Genomic DNA, 17,326 nt, shown 5'->3' with positions numbered 1-17,326 from the left:
AGAATCAGTATGGCTTTGACATATTTGATATGCGAGACTGTGCAGAATGTACCTTGCATGATGATAACTAGTAAAGGTGTGTCTTTTAACATTTCACTGTGCACAGCCACAGTTGTTTAATTAGAATTAATCTGCATTATTTCTTGAAAATTTTGTTTGAAACCTGACATTTTTTTGTTTGATTTTACAATGCAGATGCTGAACCTGTCTAAACTTCACCTTTGTTCAGTAAAACAACTTGTTTATCAGCAGTGGCAAATAGTTCTTTTGGACTGAGAAGGATTTCGGTGGGATTGTGTGTCGTAGTTTCATTCTGCAAAGACAAGAATATGATTTCAGCAGTGTTGGTATAGTTAACTAAAACTATTAAAAATTGTTTGCGTTAACTGAAATAAAGCAGAAATAAAAGATGAAACACTTCAATTATTAGAAATGTTGCAACTAACTGAAATAAAAAAGCTAAATAGAAATATTAAAATAATAATAAAAATGACAAAAGCAAATAACAAAATTACTAAAACTGAAATTGAAATGAAAACTAAAAATAAAAGCTCATTCAAAATATTAATAAATACTAAGGCTGGGTATTAATACAAATTTCACAATTCAATTAGATTTGTTCACAAGCTTTCGATATGATTTCGATTCAATGTGGATTATTTTGGATATATATCAGATGGCAGCTTTTGTCAAAGAAAAACAATCCCTCAACTAATGCTGCAACTATACATGAGAGTCAGTTACTACATTATAATCCCGAGGGTTAAAATTAACTTATTTATATACGAACACTTAAAGGGTTGTTCATCCAAAAATGAAAATTCTGTCATTTATTACTTACCCTCATGCCGTTCCACACCCGTAAGACCTTCATTAATCTTCGGAACACAAATTAAGTTCAAATCCGATAGCTCCGTGAGGTCCTCATAGGGAGTAATGTCACTTCCTCTGTCAAGATCCATAAAGGTACTAAAAACACATCTAAATCAGTTCATGTGAGTACAGTTGTTCAATATTAATATTATAAACCGACGAGAATATTTTTGGTGCGGCAAAAAAAAAACAAAATAACGACTTATTTAGTGATAGCCGATTTCAAAACACTGCTTCAGGAAGTATCGGAGCATTATGAATCAGTGTATCGAATCATGAATCGGATCGCGATTCAAACCCGCCAAACGGCTGAAATCACGTGACTTTGGCGCTCCGAACTGCAGATTCGATACACTGATTCACTGTGCTCCGATGCTTCCTGAAGCAGTGTTTTGATATCGGCTATCACTAAATAAGTCGTTATTTTGTTTTTTTTGGCGCACCAAAAATATTCTTGTCGCTTTATAATATTAATATTGAACCACTGTACTCACATGAACTGATTTAGATGTGTTTTTAGTACCTTTATGGATCTTGACAGAGGAAGTGACATTACTCCCTATGAAGGCCTCACGGAGCTATCGGATTTCAATTAAAATATCTTAATTTGTGTTCTGAAGATTAACGAAAGTCTTACGGGTGTGGAACGGCATGAGGGTAAGTAATAAATGACAGAATTTTAATTTTTTGGTGAACTAACCCTTTAAATATTGAAGAACATTAAAATTATAATGAATATGTAATATGGTGCATATATTTATCAGAATGCTACTCTCTAGAGTGAATTTTTCTAACCGACTTTATGGTCACTGAATATGGTTTTCCTGAAGTAAATGTGACGTTATGTGACATTGTTTACAAGCAGTGTTGCCAAGTCTGTGGTTTTCCAGAAGCGTAATTGGGCTAGTTTTTAGTAGCAATTGAACAGGTTTTCCTGTGAAAACCTGGCAACCCTGTTTACAAGCTGTTTTATTGAAGTCGGGTTGAGAGACTACACGTGACATGATATGGATTTCGGTAAGTTGTACTGTATCTTTTAACATACCTTTATGTTCATTCATGCTTATTTCACGCTGTAACCGGTATTAAAGCGGAGGAGATGATCGGTTCACGTGTGTGTCGTTCTGCCACTTCTCTTAAAACTGAGCTGTGCAACAGTGATCTGTCACACCATATTAAACAGGTATTTATTTTTTGAATTTGATAATAAAACGGACATCATTTGAAATCTGACTCCGAAATCGCATACTGTCCGAGAAGATACTACATTTGAATTTGAACTTACTTCACAACCGCTAAAAAAAGTATGTTCTATACAGTATGAATAGGGGTAGTATGAATGTAATCTGAACATATTACATCCACCATTTTACGTCGTTTCACCTCCATTCATAAATCCTCTCCTGTGGCCTCATGGGATAGCAAAGAGTTTCGGGGACTTTTCGTACTGTTTTTCGAATACTATGAATTCGGACATACTTCTCTGTTGGAGTACGGTTTTTCACATACTATATAGTAGAGAAGTATTTGATTTTGGACACAGCTTTCGTTTCATATCAAAAGGAACAAAGCACAAAGATTGTTGCGATTCATTGTATGGGAGGCACGCTACAATGTTCTGTTCATTCATCAACTGAAAACAGGATAGACTAATCGATTCTTGGGATTTAAGAATCGATATCGGTTTGTAAAAAATGGAGAAATCTATATTTTTACCCAGCCCTAATAAATATTATAATTTTATTTAAATGATAATAAAATACCACTGGATTTCATGCGGTAAGAACTGAGCTGTAAGTGAAAGTAAATGAACTGCTACTACCATGTAACTTACCAAGTTATGACAGGACACATGGCAGGTCTTTTGTTCCAAGTTCCACCGTAATAAACCAGGGCCGATAGAATCCTTCTTGGTGGGTCCTGCAGAAATTCAGCACGTATTCATTTGAAGATAAAGTAACATCTATAGACATTTTAATTGGTTTTAATTACTGTTAACAATACTGTAAGCGAGTTTCTCTCACCTGTAATGTAGCTAACCACCACACCTACTAGTATGACTGCACTAGTTGACAGGGCTCCGAAGTACAGGTAGGATATTGAATAGATATTTTGAAAGCTGCATGAATTTAGTTGGAAAAAGAAAACTTAACTCTTGTGCTGTATTTCCACCAGTAATTAAAGTCGCAGTGCTATGCAATTTTGGTCAGTATAGAATGTGAAACAACTTCTACAATCTTACCCATAATCCTGGGGGACTGATGATGCCACGATAGATGATTTAGTGACTGCCGTGGTGCTGTTGAGTGTTGCGTTAGTTGCTAGACAGCGATCAGCACTAGTGGGTAAAACACCCATAATTTGTGGTGTAGGAGGATAGATTGTGCTTCCAACAGCAAGCCATAGAGACAGACAGAAACCCACAGCCACACCTGAGAACACCCCCTATAGTGTGAGAAATATTACATGGCTATTAAATGAGGGATAGAATATATGGTGGACATGACAGTGATTTTTATGGAGTCTTACCGGTTTATTTGTGGCTGGAACAAACATGCCCAGCACAAAGGCTCCCAGCAGTGGACCGTTCACTACACCCATGACTGTGAACGAACCCTGAGGTTATTGGAGTTAAAAGAAAGCTGGTTAGAGCACAGACACATAGACTGAAATATAGCCTGCTTGAAATCACAGTAGTTCACACCTGAAGGACTCCCCAGTCCAGCAGAGAGGAGAGCGCAGCCATTGTAATGCAGCCAAGCCCGTACAACAGAGCTGTTTTACATATTCAAACAAACAATAATGACATTAGTTGACACTGTAGTTAGATTTATTAACATTATCAGGTTGATATCATTAGATATTTCATCTCACCAATGGTGTCATTTTAATGCATTACAAATCTAACATTCACTTAAATTAAGATAGAATTAAATGAAAATATATCATTAGGAAATTAGACATTTTTATACTTGTTGATTGTGACATTATTTTTATGACAAGTATATTTTTTATTAAAATCAGCATCTATTAAAAGCAGCAAACAAATACTAAAATGTTATATTTTTATAGATTAATTCAAAATAAAATATAATAATATACTTTATAAAATATAACAACAAAAATATAAATATTATGTTTATATAAATATAACATAACATTATAATACAATAACATTATAATATAAATATATTATATTGCATTATATAAGTATATTAAAGGCTGCAAACAAATATCAATAATATATCATTAAATAAATATAATGCATAACATATATATATATATATATATATATATATATATATATATATATATATATATATATAAGTGATATTATGTATTAATATTATAATATATAATATTAAATATATTTTAATATATATGTATGTATGTATATATATATATATATATATTACATTTATATAAATATATCATTATAATACAATAACATTATAATATAAATATATTATATTGCATCATATAAGTATATTAAACGCTTAAAACAAATATCAATAATATATCATTATATAAATATAATGCATAACATATATATACAGTACAGTCCAAAAGTTTGGAACCACTAAGATTTTTAATGTTTTTAAAAGAAGTTTCGTCTGCTCACCAAGGCTACATTTATTTAATTAAAAATACAGTAAAAAAACATAATATTGTGAAATATTATTACAATCTAAAATAACTGTGTACTATTTAAATATATTTGACAAAGTAATTTATTCCTGTGATGCAAAGCTGAATTTTCAGCATCGTTACTCCAGTCTTCAGTGTCACATGATCCTTCAGAAATCATTCTGATATGATGATCTGCTGCTCAATAAACATTTATGATTATTTTCAATGTTGAAAACAGTTGTGTACTTTTTTTTCAGGATTCCTTGATGAATAGAAAGTTCAAAAGAACAGCATTTATCTGAAATACAAAGATTCTGTAGCATTATACACTACCGTTCAAAAGATTGGGGTCAGTAAGAATTTTAATTTTAATTTTTTTGAAAAGAAATTAAAGAAATTAATACTTTTATTCAGCAAGGATGCATTAAATCAATCAAAAGTGGCAGTAAAGACATTTATAATGTCACAAAAGATTAGATTTCAGATAAACACTGTTCTTTTGAATTTTCTATTCATCAAATAATCCTGAAAAAAAATATTGTACACAAATATTTTGTACAATTGTACACATTAAATGTTTCTTGAGCAGCAGATCATCATATTAGAATGATTTCTGAAGGATCATGTGACACTGAAGACTGGAGTAATGATGCTGAAAATTCAGCTTTGCATCACAGGAATAAATTACTTTGTCAAATATATTCAAATAGAAAAAAGTTATTTTAAATTGTAATAATATTTCACAATATTGCTGTTTTTTACTGTATTTTTAATTAAATAAATGTAGCCTTGGTGAGCAGACGAAACTTCTTTTAAAAACATTAAAAGTCTTAGTGGTTCCAAACTTTTGGTCTGTACTGTGTATATATATATATATATATATATATATATATATATATATATATATATATATATATATATATATATATATATATATATATATATATATATATGTATAATTAAATGTAATTAAATGAAAAGCAAGATTTGGTTGATGGTCAATAAACATTTGCATGCACTTTTGAGGAAGTTTCATCTATTTAAGAAGACAATGTTTACTTGCACAACAGGAAAGAATAAGAAGAGGCTTTTGACCCTACATAATGACTTGGAGAGCAAGAGCTGTTTTCTCTGCGAAACAGTGATTAGCCACGGCTTCATTACATCCTCCATAGTAACAGCTGCCATGGCATTAATGCTGGTGGAGACAGTACTGTGGAAAAAGAAGCAGGTGGTTTATTATATTTGTATCAGTAAACAACACCTCACTGAAGATTTCAAGCACCTTAAAGTTCCACTGTAGGCACAGGCTAGAAAAAGACCCGGGAAGCCTGGATGATTCCGGAAAATGTCCAAAACCAAGTATGGCATGTACTGTGAAAATAAAGAGAAAAAAACAATTGTTTTGTTTAAAATTTAATAGTGATTAGTAGTATATATTAGGTACAGTTAATTCTGTTCATGCACGTATTACTTTACTTGGTCAGGTGCAGATATTCTGCCAGTCTTCAGTGGGTCACAGTTGGAGTATAAAGCAAACATCACAATGCCACAGGTGGCTGCACTGCTCACAATCAGACACAGACCAACCTGATTAACCAGCAGCGCCCTGCAGCACAAGAGTGACACTCAGTGGATCTGTATCTCAGTGAGCAGTAGCAGAAAATATGTGAGTCACTCAACAATCATTATTAGGAGAAATTGCCAAACAAAACTAAATTTAGTACACTGAAGAGGTTATTTTAGACCGATTTTACTTATTTATTCTCTTACAGTTGGGCTTGTTTCTCAGTCCTGCATGATATGTAACGCTGCACTTGGGCCTGATTGGCTCCATACATGGATAACCAGACCATTGTGCCACCCACTGTGAAACTCCAGAATGAGTACCGCCTCTGAGGGTCTAAGGCAAAACTGTAATACAAAGAGAGAATCAGCAATAGAAGAACACTAAAACATTTAATTAATTTGAGAATTTAACACATTTCAAACACATTTATTGTTCATACTCATTAAAATTGATGCGGGATCCATTGTTGGCGATCTCCAAAACTCTGGCAGGCCCTCCTGCCAATATGGTGCCCTGAATGAAGACCGCAATGAACCCAGAGAGCATGACTACAATCTGAAAAACATCTGTCCAGATTACAGCCTTTATACCACCCTGCAGGAAAACAGAAACGCTTTACGTTCACAAACAAACATTTGCAGTCATGCAACTTTTACTAATTAATCATTCAAATGCATACACACAAATCATATACAGGCCAAAAGTGATGTCCAGCCTAGGAACATTGACATCTTCACCTCTTTAAAACAAATATTCCCTTCGGACATCACTTTTGGCGACTATACACACAATTTATGAGAAATATTTGATCACATTAAAGGGTTACTTCACCCAAAAATGAAAATTCTGTCATTAAAGTATTTGTTCACTTTCAAATTAAAACTTCCTGATAATTTACTCTCCACCATGTCATCCAAGATGTTCATGTCCTTCTCTCTTCAGTCGGAAAGAAATTAAGGTTTTTGATGAAAACATTCCAGGATTTTTCTCCATATAGTGGACTTTAATGGCCTCCAAATGGTTACAGTTTCATTGCAGCTTCAAATCATTGCTCATTTTCTAAAAAATATATATGTTTTAACCATAAATGCTCATCTTGAACTAGCTCTCTTCTTCTTCTCTATTAGAATTCCGGGCAGTGTAGACACTGTTAAGTGTATTACTGCCCTCCACTAGGGATGCTCATTTCGGTTAACTTTCTCGACCGACAACCGACGCTCGTTATCCGATTATTAACCGTTAACTGATAAGATTAAAATGTTGTATAGCGTATATGATGATAATATGACATATATATGACATTAAATAAAAAAATACAATTGACGAGTGTCTGTGTCTTCCACGGGTTTATTTTAACATGCAAACAGCAGCATAGAACAGATAAACAACAGAACCTGGATTCACATTATCAAATTCGCACCTGCATAATTTAAATAAAAAGGCATAAAATAAATAGGCCTACACTAAATATTTTTCACTTAAATGTTTAACAAATTAAGATGACAAAAAAAAACACGGTGAATCGATTGAAGCTTTGAACAACCGGTATTTTAGACATTTTTTCCGTCAAATAAAAATAGCAGGCCTACCTCAAGGATTGTTATTTGTTATGACCACGGACGGTGTACGGTGTCCATTAACTACAAATCCTCACGAAAACTTCAGTCAAGCCAGCTCGCGCGTCAATCTGAGAGATCAGCCTCTTACCTTAAAGTGTCAAATTTCTTGGTTTCTGAATGGACGGTTTTGCTTGATTGACAAGCGCTAACGTTCGGCCACGATTTATATACCATCGACCTGTCCTAAAACGTTAGCACGCTGTGATCGATTGCTTGGAGATCGCGTGTTTCTCTGTTCGAGAGCGTATTTCCTCTTCTTCACATCTGCGACAAAACAGTTGATTATTTATGAAGGAAAGCTCACAGAAACGTGAAAATGGTCTCATTTGAAAGAAAATGTCCTAAGCTAAAAGATGATATATTGTGACTGATTGAAGCAGCCCTTATCAAAAGTGCGGGGGGGTCGATTTCTGTCTTTTCAAAAGTGCGGGGTCGTCTTGACCCCCCTGTCCCCCGTGCCTATCGAAATGGTCAGTACTTCTTTTCGCTCGCTTCATTTTGCTTGTTGCTTAGCGAAATATGTCTGGCACGTGTGAAACGCCCCGCGAGTTAACAAATAAGCATATATGTAACTATATATAGCATATTTTTCTTTAACCATGCAGCAAAAAAAAAACAAACAAACAAACAAACAAACAAAACAAAAAAAAAACGTTTAACTGATAGTATTAATCGGTTAAAATTATTACTTTCGGTTAACGGTTAAACGGTCAATGTGAGCATCCCTACCCTCCACAGGTCAAAGTTTGAACTAATTGTTATATACTTGCACTAGCATATTGTATATGACAATTTAGTTCAAACTTTGACCTGAGGAGGGCAGTAATACACTTAGCAGTGTCTACACTGCCGGAATTCAAATAGAGAAGAAGAAGAAGAAGATAGCTTGTTCAAGATGAGCATTTATGGTTAAAACATATATAATTTTTTATTTTTTTTTAGAAAATGAGCAATGGTTTCTCTAGATAAGACCCTTATTTCTCGTCTGGGATCGCGTAGAATGCTTTGAAGCTGCAATGAAACTGTAATTTTGACCTTCAACCGTTTGGAGGCCATTGAAGTCCACTATAAGGAGAAAAATCCTGGAATGTTTTCATCAAAAACCTTAATCTCTTTTCGACTGAAGACATGACATGGGGGGTGAGTAAATTATCAGGAAATTTGAAACTGAACTAATCCTTTAATTACTCATGTCATTCTGAACCTGTAAGACTTTCTTTCTTTTTCTGAACACAAATGAAGATCTTTTTAATGAAATCTGAGAGCGTTCTGTCCCTCCATTGACAGCCAGTAAAGACATCAATAAAGTAGTTCATGTGACGGGTTTAACTTCAATTTTATGAAGTGACGCAAGTGCAATTTTTTAAAGAATTTTTTTTTGTTTTTTTTTAAAGATTAACGAAAATCTTATAGGTTTGGAACGACTTGAGGGTGAGTAATTAATGACGAAGTTTCATTTTTAGGTAAACTAACCCTTTAAAAGGGTCAAAATAGTATTTGTACCATTCAGATCAGGCAAGATTTCACAACACTGCCTACCACTGTTGTGTAAAATGTGCAGATGAGTCCAGTTGAGAAAAGAGACGCCCACATATTTAGGCCTGTGGCTTGATTCAGAAAAGAAGAAAAGTTTGATAAGAAAGGGCAAAACCAAGCATAACTTTCAACCAGTCATAAGGGATCCACTGATGGATTTGTAATGACTGACATACAATAGATGCATGAAGCCAAGAAAATGAGACTAAAACAGTTTTAAAAAGAGGAAATCTTATTTCTCTTACCCTGATTCAAGATGACTGCAGGAGCAAAGATCACTATTCCAGTGTAGAGAAGCTACAGGAAGAACAAAACAATATCAGCAGTATTGAAGTACATATTTTATGTATTAACAATATTTAACTAAATATTGGAATTAAAAGTATACAGATAAGATTCAAGGCTTTATTGATTAGCATTCCACATTTTAATTTCATGGTACTGCTTTAATAGTATATAAAAAAAAAAAAAAAATATATATATATATATATATATATATTTATGATTATATTAATATATCTTACTGTGGCTACAATGAACTGCAAACTTCCTAAGAGCTGCATCCCTCTGCCAAACCTCATTCCTAAATACTGACACACAAGTACATTTCACACACACAAATGAAAAAACTGTGGGGTCCAAAAGTATATGAAAGCTTATTAGGGGAACATACTAAGAAAATGAAATGCATTAAAATTATTATTTGGAAAATGCATATTACATTAGAAAAAAATACAAGGAAATTAAAATGTTTTGGACTCTGTATAGTACGTGTCTTTTTATCACATACTACAGAGAAATTACTCATCCTCACATTACTGAGGTGAAATTCAATCTAACTCATGGTATGCAATTCATATATATATATATTGTGACTTTAGAGTGTGCATATATATATATAATTATATTGCAAAACTACTAAAGAGAGAAAATCCAAACCTGATGTGCGCTGGTGATTTTGAGGCGATAAAACACAGGAACAAACACAACTGCAGTAATGAGGGAGTTGAGAGCTTGTCCCAAGCACATATAGAGGAACTTAAAGCCATATAAATATGCCTCTGATGGCACACCGAGCACTTGGACAGCTGACATAAAGCTGGCACAGAGCGACAGTCCAACCGGCACAGCAGAGAAACCCCTGCCCCCTGTGAAGAAGTTGTCCACGTTCGAGCGACCCTGGGTCTTTCTCAGAGACTGGAATAGCCCGATGGCCACCGATACCCCCAGCATAGCAGCAAATACTGCATAGTCCACCAAACAGAAGCCCAAGTTGTCTGAGTCCGAAGCCATAGTGCCCTCTGTTTAGACTCTGCCAGAGCCTAAATGAGTAGAGTCCTTCTCTTCAAGAGACTGTCAGCTGTAACAACAAACTCAGAAATCACAATGCATTCTCAATCCACCCGCTGTTATGTTCTCTTGACTTTCAAAAGATTAGGGCTCATGCAGTGCGTAGTGTCATTTAAGGTAAGAGCAGATGAACTGATTGAGTACAAAATAAAATAGGGAAAAATTGTTTTGTTTTTTATCTTTTACACAATATTTAAAAAACAACTTACCTTTGACCAAAACAATGCAAACTGAGTTTCTGAGTGTATGAAAAAGATCACATTCCACAGGCCAACACGTAATCAACTCATACAGGATAGAAAACAGTACTGGTTTCAAGATATGGTCACTATCACTGACCAGTGTGGAAAGTGAATGAGCATTTTTTCAAGTAGAGGTGGATTTATTTTTCTGGGATGATAATTTGGATAATCGAAGGCAGTCTGATGGGAGGGGATTTCGGAATTAATGTAATGTGTGGAGGGAGGAGTATGTTGTGATTGACATAGCAGAGGCGGAGTCATTGACACCACAGATTCTTTCCTTTTTGTTTAAATCTTAAAACATTTCCTTTGCTATGACAGTCATCATTTAATATTTTCATTACTCTGACAGATTTAATAGGGACTGAACAAAAAGTAACAAAACGTAACTTAGTATTGCTTTTTTGGACACAGACATGTGATTCCATCATATTCTTTCTTGTACCTTTGAGTATCATATAAATGGGTCATTGACGAATAAGGTTTTTAAAAGTGTAAAAAAACATAATGGAGCTATAATTAATAAGTTTTATTAAGTTTTAACAATGAGACTATGGAAAAAATGTGTCACCAAATTTTTTTTGTTTTAAATTTAACCAAAATTTCAGTTTTACCAAATGACACTTTTGATTATACCGAATGACGATATTTTCAAACAATGCTGACAGGCTGATATCTAGCTAGTTGGCAAAATGACAATCAAACATTTTATATTTAGTACAAGTTTTTAAAATATTACAACATTTTCCATGTTTTATAGTGGTTATACCAAATGACCTGATGTTTCGGGTATGAGTATGTTGCGTATGAGCAAGTGTAAACATTAATTTTTAAATAGTTAAGAGAGAGTTAGTAACTTTGCTTCATGACCATGTGGTCCATTGCAGGTGTCTGAATGATGTCACATCCTGTCACACCACATGACTTGATCCAAAATGGTCCCTTTATATTGGTTACTCCGAATGACATCAATGAAATTAATTTTTCTGGACATTCTTTCTCATAACAAATCAATGACTTCTATACATAAATTTAATACCATTTTGCACTATATCAAAAAAATGACCCGTAGCATCATTGACCAAAATACAATGATATATGAGAATATGGTTATAATCAAATATATTAAACATAACAAGTACCATAACAAGTACCATACCATACAAAATAAACAGAAATGTGTATAATAAAGATATATTTCAGATTTTGATCTATAGGCCACTAATCAAATAAATATCAAATGAGAACAACAGCTAGCCAGCACACAACAATAATTTGATTTCCATAACATCGAAGACTTTCTCATGACTTATAATGAACTCATTGTATGGTATGGTACTTGTTATGTTTAATATATTTGATTATAACCATATTCTCATGTGATGTGACGGGTCATTTTTTTTTGTCCAAAATAATAATAAAAACAACTTCTACTTCCTGCTTCGCTACTGTTCGGACGCTCTTGCTTACAGCCCCACGCTTTGCTCTATTGCTTTTATATTTTATCTCCTAATTTTAACTACAGCAAATAGGCACAGCGCTCAAACGACAAATCTTGGCACCAACAATCTTTTTAACTGGAAGAATTGCTACAAAAAAAAGGGGAATTTTTATCCAACCAGCCTCCCACTGACGGCAGCCATCAGCTTACATTCCGGAGAAGGGAAAATATAGCTGCCTACATCCAAAAGGATTAGAAATAATATGCCTCCTCTGGTTGAAGAATCTACCTGCTGCACAAACTGCCACAGACTACAAAGGATTGCAGTTCTTGAAACAAAGTTACTTGCGGGACTACCAAACCAGAAGGAACACACAACAGAGCTTCATCATGGACGTCCTCAGCACATAGTCGGTGAGTCCCATGAATCTAATGCCCCTAAACAGACCGTACTGAGTGCCGAAATTGATCAACATATATTAATCGATGGCACACACAGGGAGCGAGACCCAAAGGCACTCGAGACATCAGATTGTCACGAGTATCACATATTAATGCAGTAGCATCCTCTACCCCAAACACTAGCTCCCTACCACCGCCAATACATCTGGAGAACAGATTTGAAGTGTTAATGAATGTGGGTGAGTAATCTAATGTGGGTGAGGAATCCCCAAACATGATCGGACACAGATCAAATCAGCCAGCAGCTAACACCGATGCTAACTGCCGCTCAAGGTTGAACAGTCAGCGGCACTCAGCTCAGAGAACAGCCGAGCCCAGGACTCTGATAGTGGGTGACTCTATTATCAGAAACATTAGCAGCAGGGATACAACTACATGCTGCCTTCCACAAGCAACAGTTTCTGATGTAAACAGGGAACTTAAGAGCATTCTGATGAAATATAAGACTGCAAATCGACTAATCATTCATGTGGGGAAGAATGATATTCGGATGGAGCAGTCAGAACTCCTTAAGAGGGATTTCAATGAACTTTTTGAAATGCTTAAAAGACTAAAAGTTCAGTCGTTCATCAGTGGACCACTCCCAGCAAGAGGAACAAATAGATTTACACGGTTGCTTGGTCTTAACACATGGCTGCAAAAAACCTGCAACTTAAAAGGACTGAATTTCATCGACAACTTCAATCTGTTCTGGAGTCAGAGACAACTGTTCACACATGATGGCCTGCACCCAAACAATATATATGCTAAAGGACAATATCTACTTCTGCCTCCATCCTCCTTTAGCAGTGTGTGCAAATCCACTCAACCTGAATGGCACAAACACACCTGGACAGAGGAGTACAGAGTACAACTGACCACAGGACTTCATTTCAGCACCTGAATGGACATGCGGTTGACACATCCCACAAGGTCAATGATAACACCACGCAGCCACAACAACCACTGCTCACGCACACAATCCTGACTGAGCCCTGCCCACAGAGCTCACCGAGAGACAGTGACGTGTTAGAACTGCTCCAAGATTCAGCACCCAAGGACGACTTTCGGGAAAACAGCCAGGGAAGCTCCGGTAACACCAGAGCAACAGCCCCTCTCACCGGACACATTATCCCTTTCTCCAGCATCCCCTCTTCTGTGCTTCTCAGAGAAAATGGAGGAACTGGTGTATGCTGGAACCAAACTCTCCCACTCTTTTGCCACAATGCCAGGGCCCTCAACCTCCTCCGTCTGTTCTAGGTGAACCAAAAACAACCGATAACAGCTCTCAGTGATGTGGGTCGGGTCCCCGCTATGATAACAGTGACTTTATTAAATGTTTACAGAGCAAGTGGGAATCCAGTGTGCCTGTAGCTTTTTCTGTTTTATTACATTATAGAAAGCCCTAAGGCCTTCTCAAACCGTTTGGAAAACCCATTTAATCTGCTACCTATTACACGTCAAACTAAGATTACTGTAGAGACAGAAAGTAAGACTGTTAAGTTAGCACTTTTAAACATCCGCTCACTTAAAAATAAATCACTTCTAGTCAATGACTTAATAACCACAAACAACCTAGAATTTATTCTTCTAAATGAAGCATGGCTTGAAGACAGCTGCAGTGCAACAATCCTGAATGAAACAGCCCCTCCTAACTTTACTTTTATGAGTGTCTGCAGAGCTGCTCTATTTAAAGATGTCCATCAATGCAAGCAAGTGTCATTTGGTGATTACTTGTCTTTCGAATACTTGGGTATTGTGTTAAAAGGTACTCCTCGCATTCTACTTATAGTTATCTACAGGCCTCCAAAATAGTCTCCAGCCTTTGTGGAGGACTTTACAGAACTGTTATCAGCAATTTCCTCTGAGTTTGAATGTTTTGCTATTACTGGGGACTTTAACATCCACATAGAAAATGCAGAATCCAATATGGCAAAAGAAATTATAACTGTTTTGAATACTTTTGATCTGACTCAACATGTACATGGACCTACACACAATCGTGGACACACTCTAGATTTAATTATTAGTAAGGGTCTAAACCTTTCATCCACTGTCATTAAGGATGTAGCGCTATCTGATCATTTCTGTATTTTCTTTGATTTATTGATCTCTCTGACTGTTGAAGCTAGATCTATCTCGGTCAAAAAATTATGCTTAAATGAGAACACTAGTGCACTGTTTATGAAGGCTATATCTTTAACACCAAGCATATCTGCAGACTCTGTTGATTTTCTCCTTGATTCTTTTAACTCAAAAGCACAGAACGTTATTGATAACATTGCTCCTGTGAAAGTCAGGAAGAAAAGTGGCAGACAAAAAGCACCATGGAGAAACTCAACAGCAGTGCAAAATATGAAAAGACAATGCAGAAAAGCTGAGCGCATGTGGTGAAAGACAAAACTTGAAATCCATTATAACATCTATAAAGATATTCTTCATGCTTTCAATGTGGAACTAGGCAAAGCTAGACAGACCTTCTTCTCAAATATTATAAACAGAAACTTAAACAACACCCGCACTCTTTTTGCTACTGTAGAGAGACTAACAAACCCCCCAAGTCAGATTCCCAGTGAAATGCTCTCAGACAGCAAATGCTGTGAGTTTGCTTCCTTCTTCTCTGAGAAAATTAATAATATCAGAAAGGCAATCAGCACATCCTTGAGCTGCACTGGGTTAAAACAGATCAGATTACAACACCATAAAGCAGCTATTATGTCTGTTTTCGAAGCAATTGATGGTAAAATTTTGGAAGAAACAGTACAGCACCTTAAAACATCAACCTGCGCCCTTGACACACTTCCCACACCTTTTTCAAAAGTGTTTTTAACTGTTTAGAAGCAGATCTCCTAGAAGTGGTAAATGCCTCACTTCTCTCTGGGACTTTTCCAAAATCCCTGAAAACTGCAGTTGTTAAGCCCCTCCTGAAAAAGAGCAATCTGGATAACACCATATTGAGCAACTACAGGCCAATCTCAAATCTTCCTTTCATAGGCAAGATCATTGAAAAAGTTGTTTTCAATCAGCTGAACAAGTTCTTAAGCTTGAATGGATACTTTGACAACTTTCAATCTGGTTTCCAACCGCATCACAGCACAGAGACAGCACTCATAAAGATAATAAATGATATTCACCTTAACACAGATTCAGGTAAATTATCAGTGCTGGTTCTACTCGACCTCAGTGCTGCGTTTGACACTGTCGATCACAACATTCTTCTTGACAGGCTGGAAAACTGGGTTGGGCTTTCTGGGATGGTCCTTAAATGGTTCAGGTCATACTTAGAAGGGAGAGGTTATTATGTGAGTATCGGTGACCATAAGTCTGAGTGGACATCCATAAGTCTGAGTGGACATCCATGACATGCGGAGTCCCTCAAGGTTCAATTCTTGCACCCCTCCTGTTCAACCTATATATGCTGCCACTGAGCCAAATAATGAGAAAAAACCAAACTGCATATCACAGCTATGCAGATGACACCCAGATTTACCTAGCCCTATCACCTAACGACTACAGCCCCATTGACTCCCTGTGCCAATGCATTGATGAAATTAAAAATTGGATGTGTCTAAACTTCCTTCAGTTAAACAAAGACAAAACTGAAATCATTGCATTTGGAAACAAAGATGAAGTTCTCAAAGTGAACATGTACCTTCACTCTAGGGGTCAAACAACTAAAAATCAAGTCAGGAATCTTGGTGTGATTTTGGAGTCAGACCTGAGTTTCAGTATAGCCATGTAAAGACAATAACTAAATCAGCATATTATCATCTCAAAAATATTGCAAGAATTAGATGCTTTGTCTCCAGTCAAGACTTAGAGAAACTTGTTCATGCTTTCATCACCAGCCGGGTGGATTATTGTAATGGGCTCCTCACTGGTCTTCCCAAAAAGACCATAAGACAGCTGCAGCTCGTACAGAACGCTGCTGCCAGGATTCTGAGCAGAACCCGAAAACATGAACACATCACACCAGTCCTCAAGTCCTTGCACTGGCTTCCAGTTGCATTTAGAATTGATTTTAAAGTACTGTTACTTGTTTATAAATCACTCAATGGTCTAGGACCTCAATACATTGCAGATATGCTCATAGAATATAAACCTAACAGATCACTCAGATCATCAGGATCAAGTCATTTAGAAATACCAAGGGTTCACTCAAAGCAAGGAGAGTCTGCTTTTAGCTGTTACGCCAGCCGCAGCTGGAACCAGCTTCCAGAAGAGATTAGGTGTGCTCCAACAGTAGCCACATTCAAATCCAGACTCAAAACACATCTTTTTATCTATGCATTTGCTGATTGAGCACTGTGCTATGTCCGAACTGTTTGCACTTTATTTTATACGTATTATCTTTTTATTCTTTTAACACTAGAAGTCCCAGAGAGCAGCCATTTGGCTTTTCTACCTATAAAACCCGCAGGACAGCCGATGGGCTGGAAGGCTTTAGGCTAATATCCTTAATCAGCTGTGAACAGTTGCTTTTGTTATGTAAACAATGTGGGGCCATGCTGAGCCACTTCAAGGAAACTTGTGTTTCACTTTGCCATCTTAGGGAGAAATCAACACACATGTTTTCCTTTGTTGCTGAGATCTATTGATAAAAATAGTACAAAATAAAATAAAG

At 35.9% G+C, this 17,326-nt stretch overlaps 1 protein-coding gene across 1 annotated transcript; it reads right to left on the bottom strand.

Moving 5' to 3' along the window:
- Nucleotides 1–89: 89 nt before the first annotated feature.
- slc5a5 (solute carrier family 5 member 5) lies at nt 90–10,521 on the bottom strand. Its single transcript, XM_067393549.1, has 15 exons — nt 10,168–10,521; nt 9,753–9,818; nt 9,474–9,525; nt 9,232–9,299; nt 6,513–6,667; nt 6,277–6,417; nt 5,983–6,112; nt 5,789–5,877; nt 5,604–5,716; nt 3,578–3,648; nt 3,403–3,489; nt 3,116–3,318; nt 2,898–2,992; nt 2,708–2,793; nt 90–313 (listed from the first exon to the last, which is right to left on the bottom strand). The coding sequence occupies exons 1-15, from the start codon at nt 10,519–10,521 to the stop codon at nt 209–211; spliced, it is 1,815 nt and encodes a 604-aa protein (XP_067249650.1). The 3' UTR covers nt 90–208.
- Nucleotides 10,522–17,326: the final 6,805 nt, after the last annotated feature.

This window comes from Chanodichthys erythropterus, chromosome 9 (genome assembly GCF_024489055.1).
Source record: "Chanodichthys erythropterus isolate Z2021 chromosome 9, ASM2448905v1, whole genome shotgun sequence".
Taxonomy (NCBI): domain Eukaryota; kingdom Metazoa; phylum Chordata; class Actinopteri; order Cypriniformes; family Xenocyprididae; genus Chanodichthys; species Chanodichthys erythropterus.
This window is presented reverse-complemented; position numbering and strand designations above follow the sequence as displayed.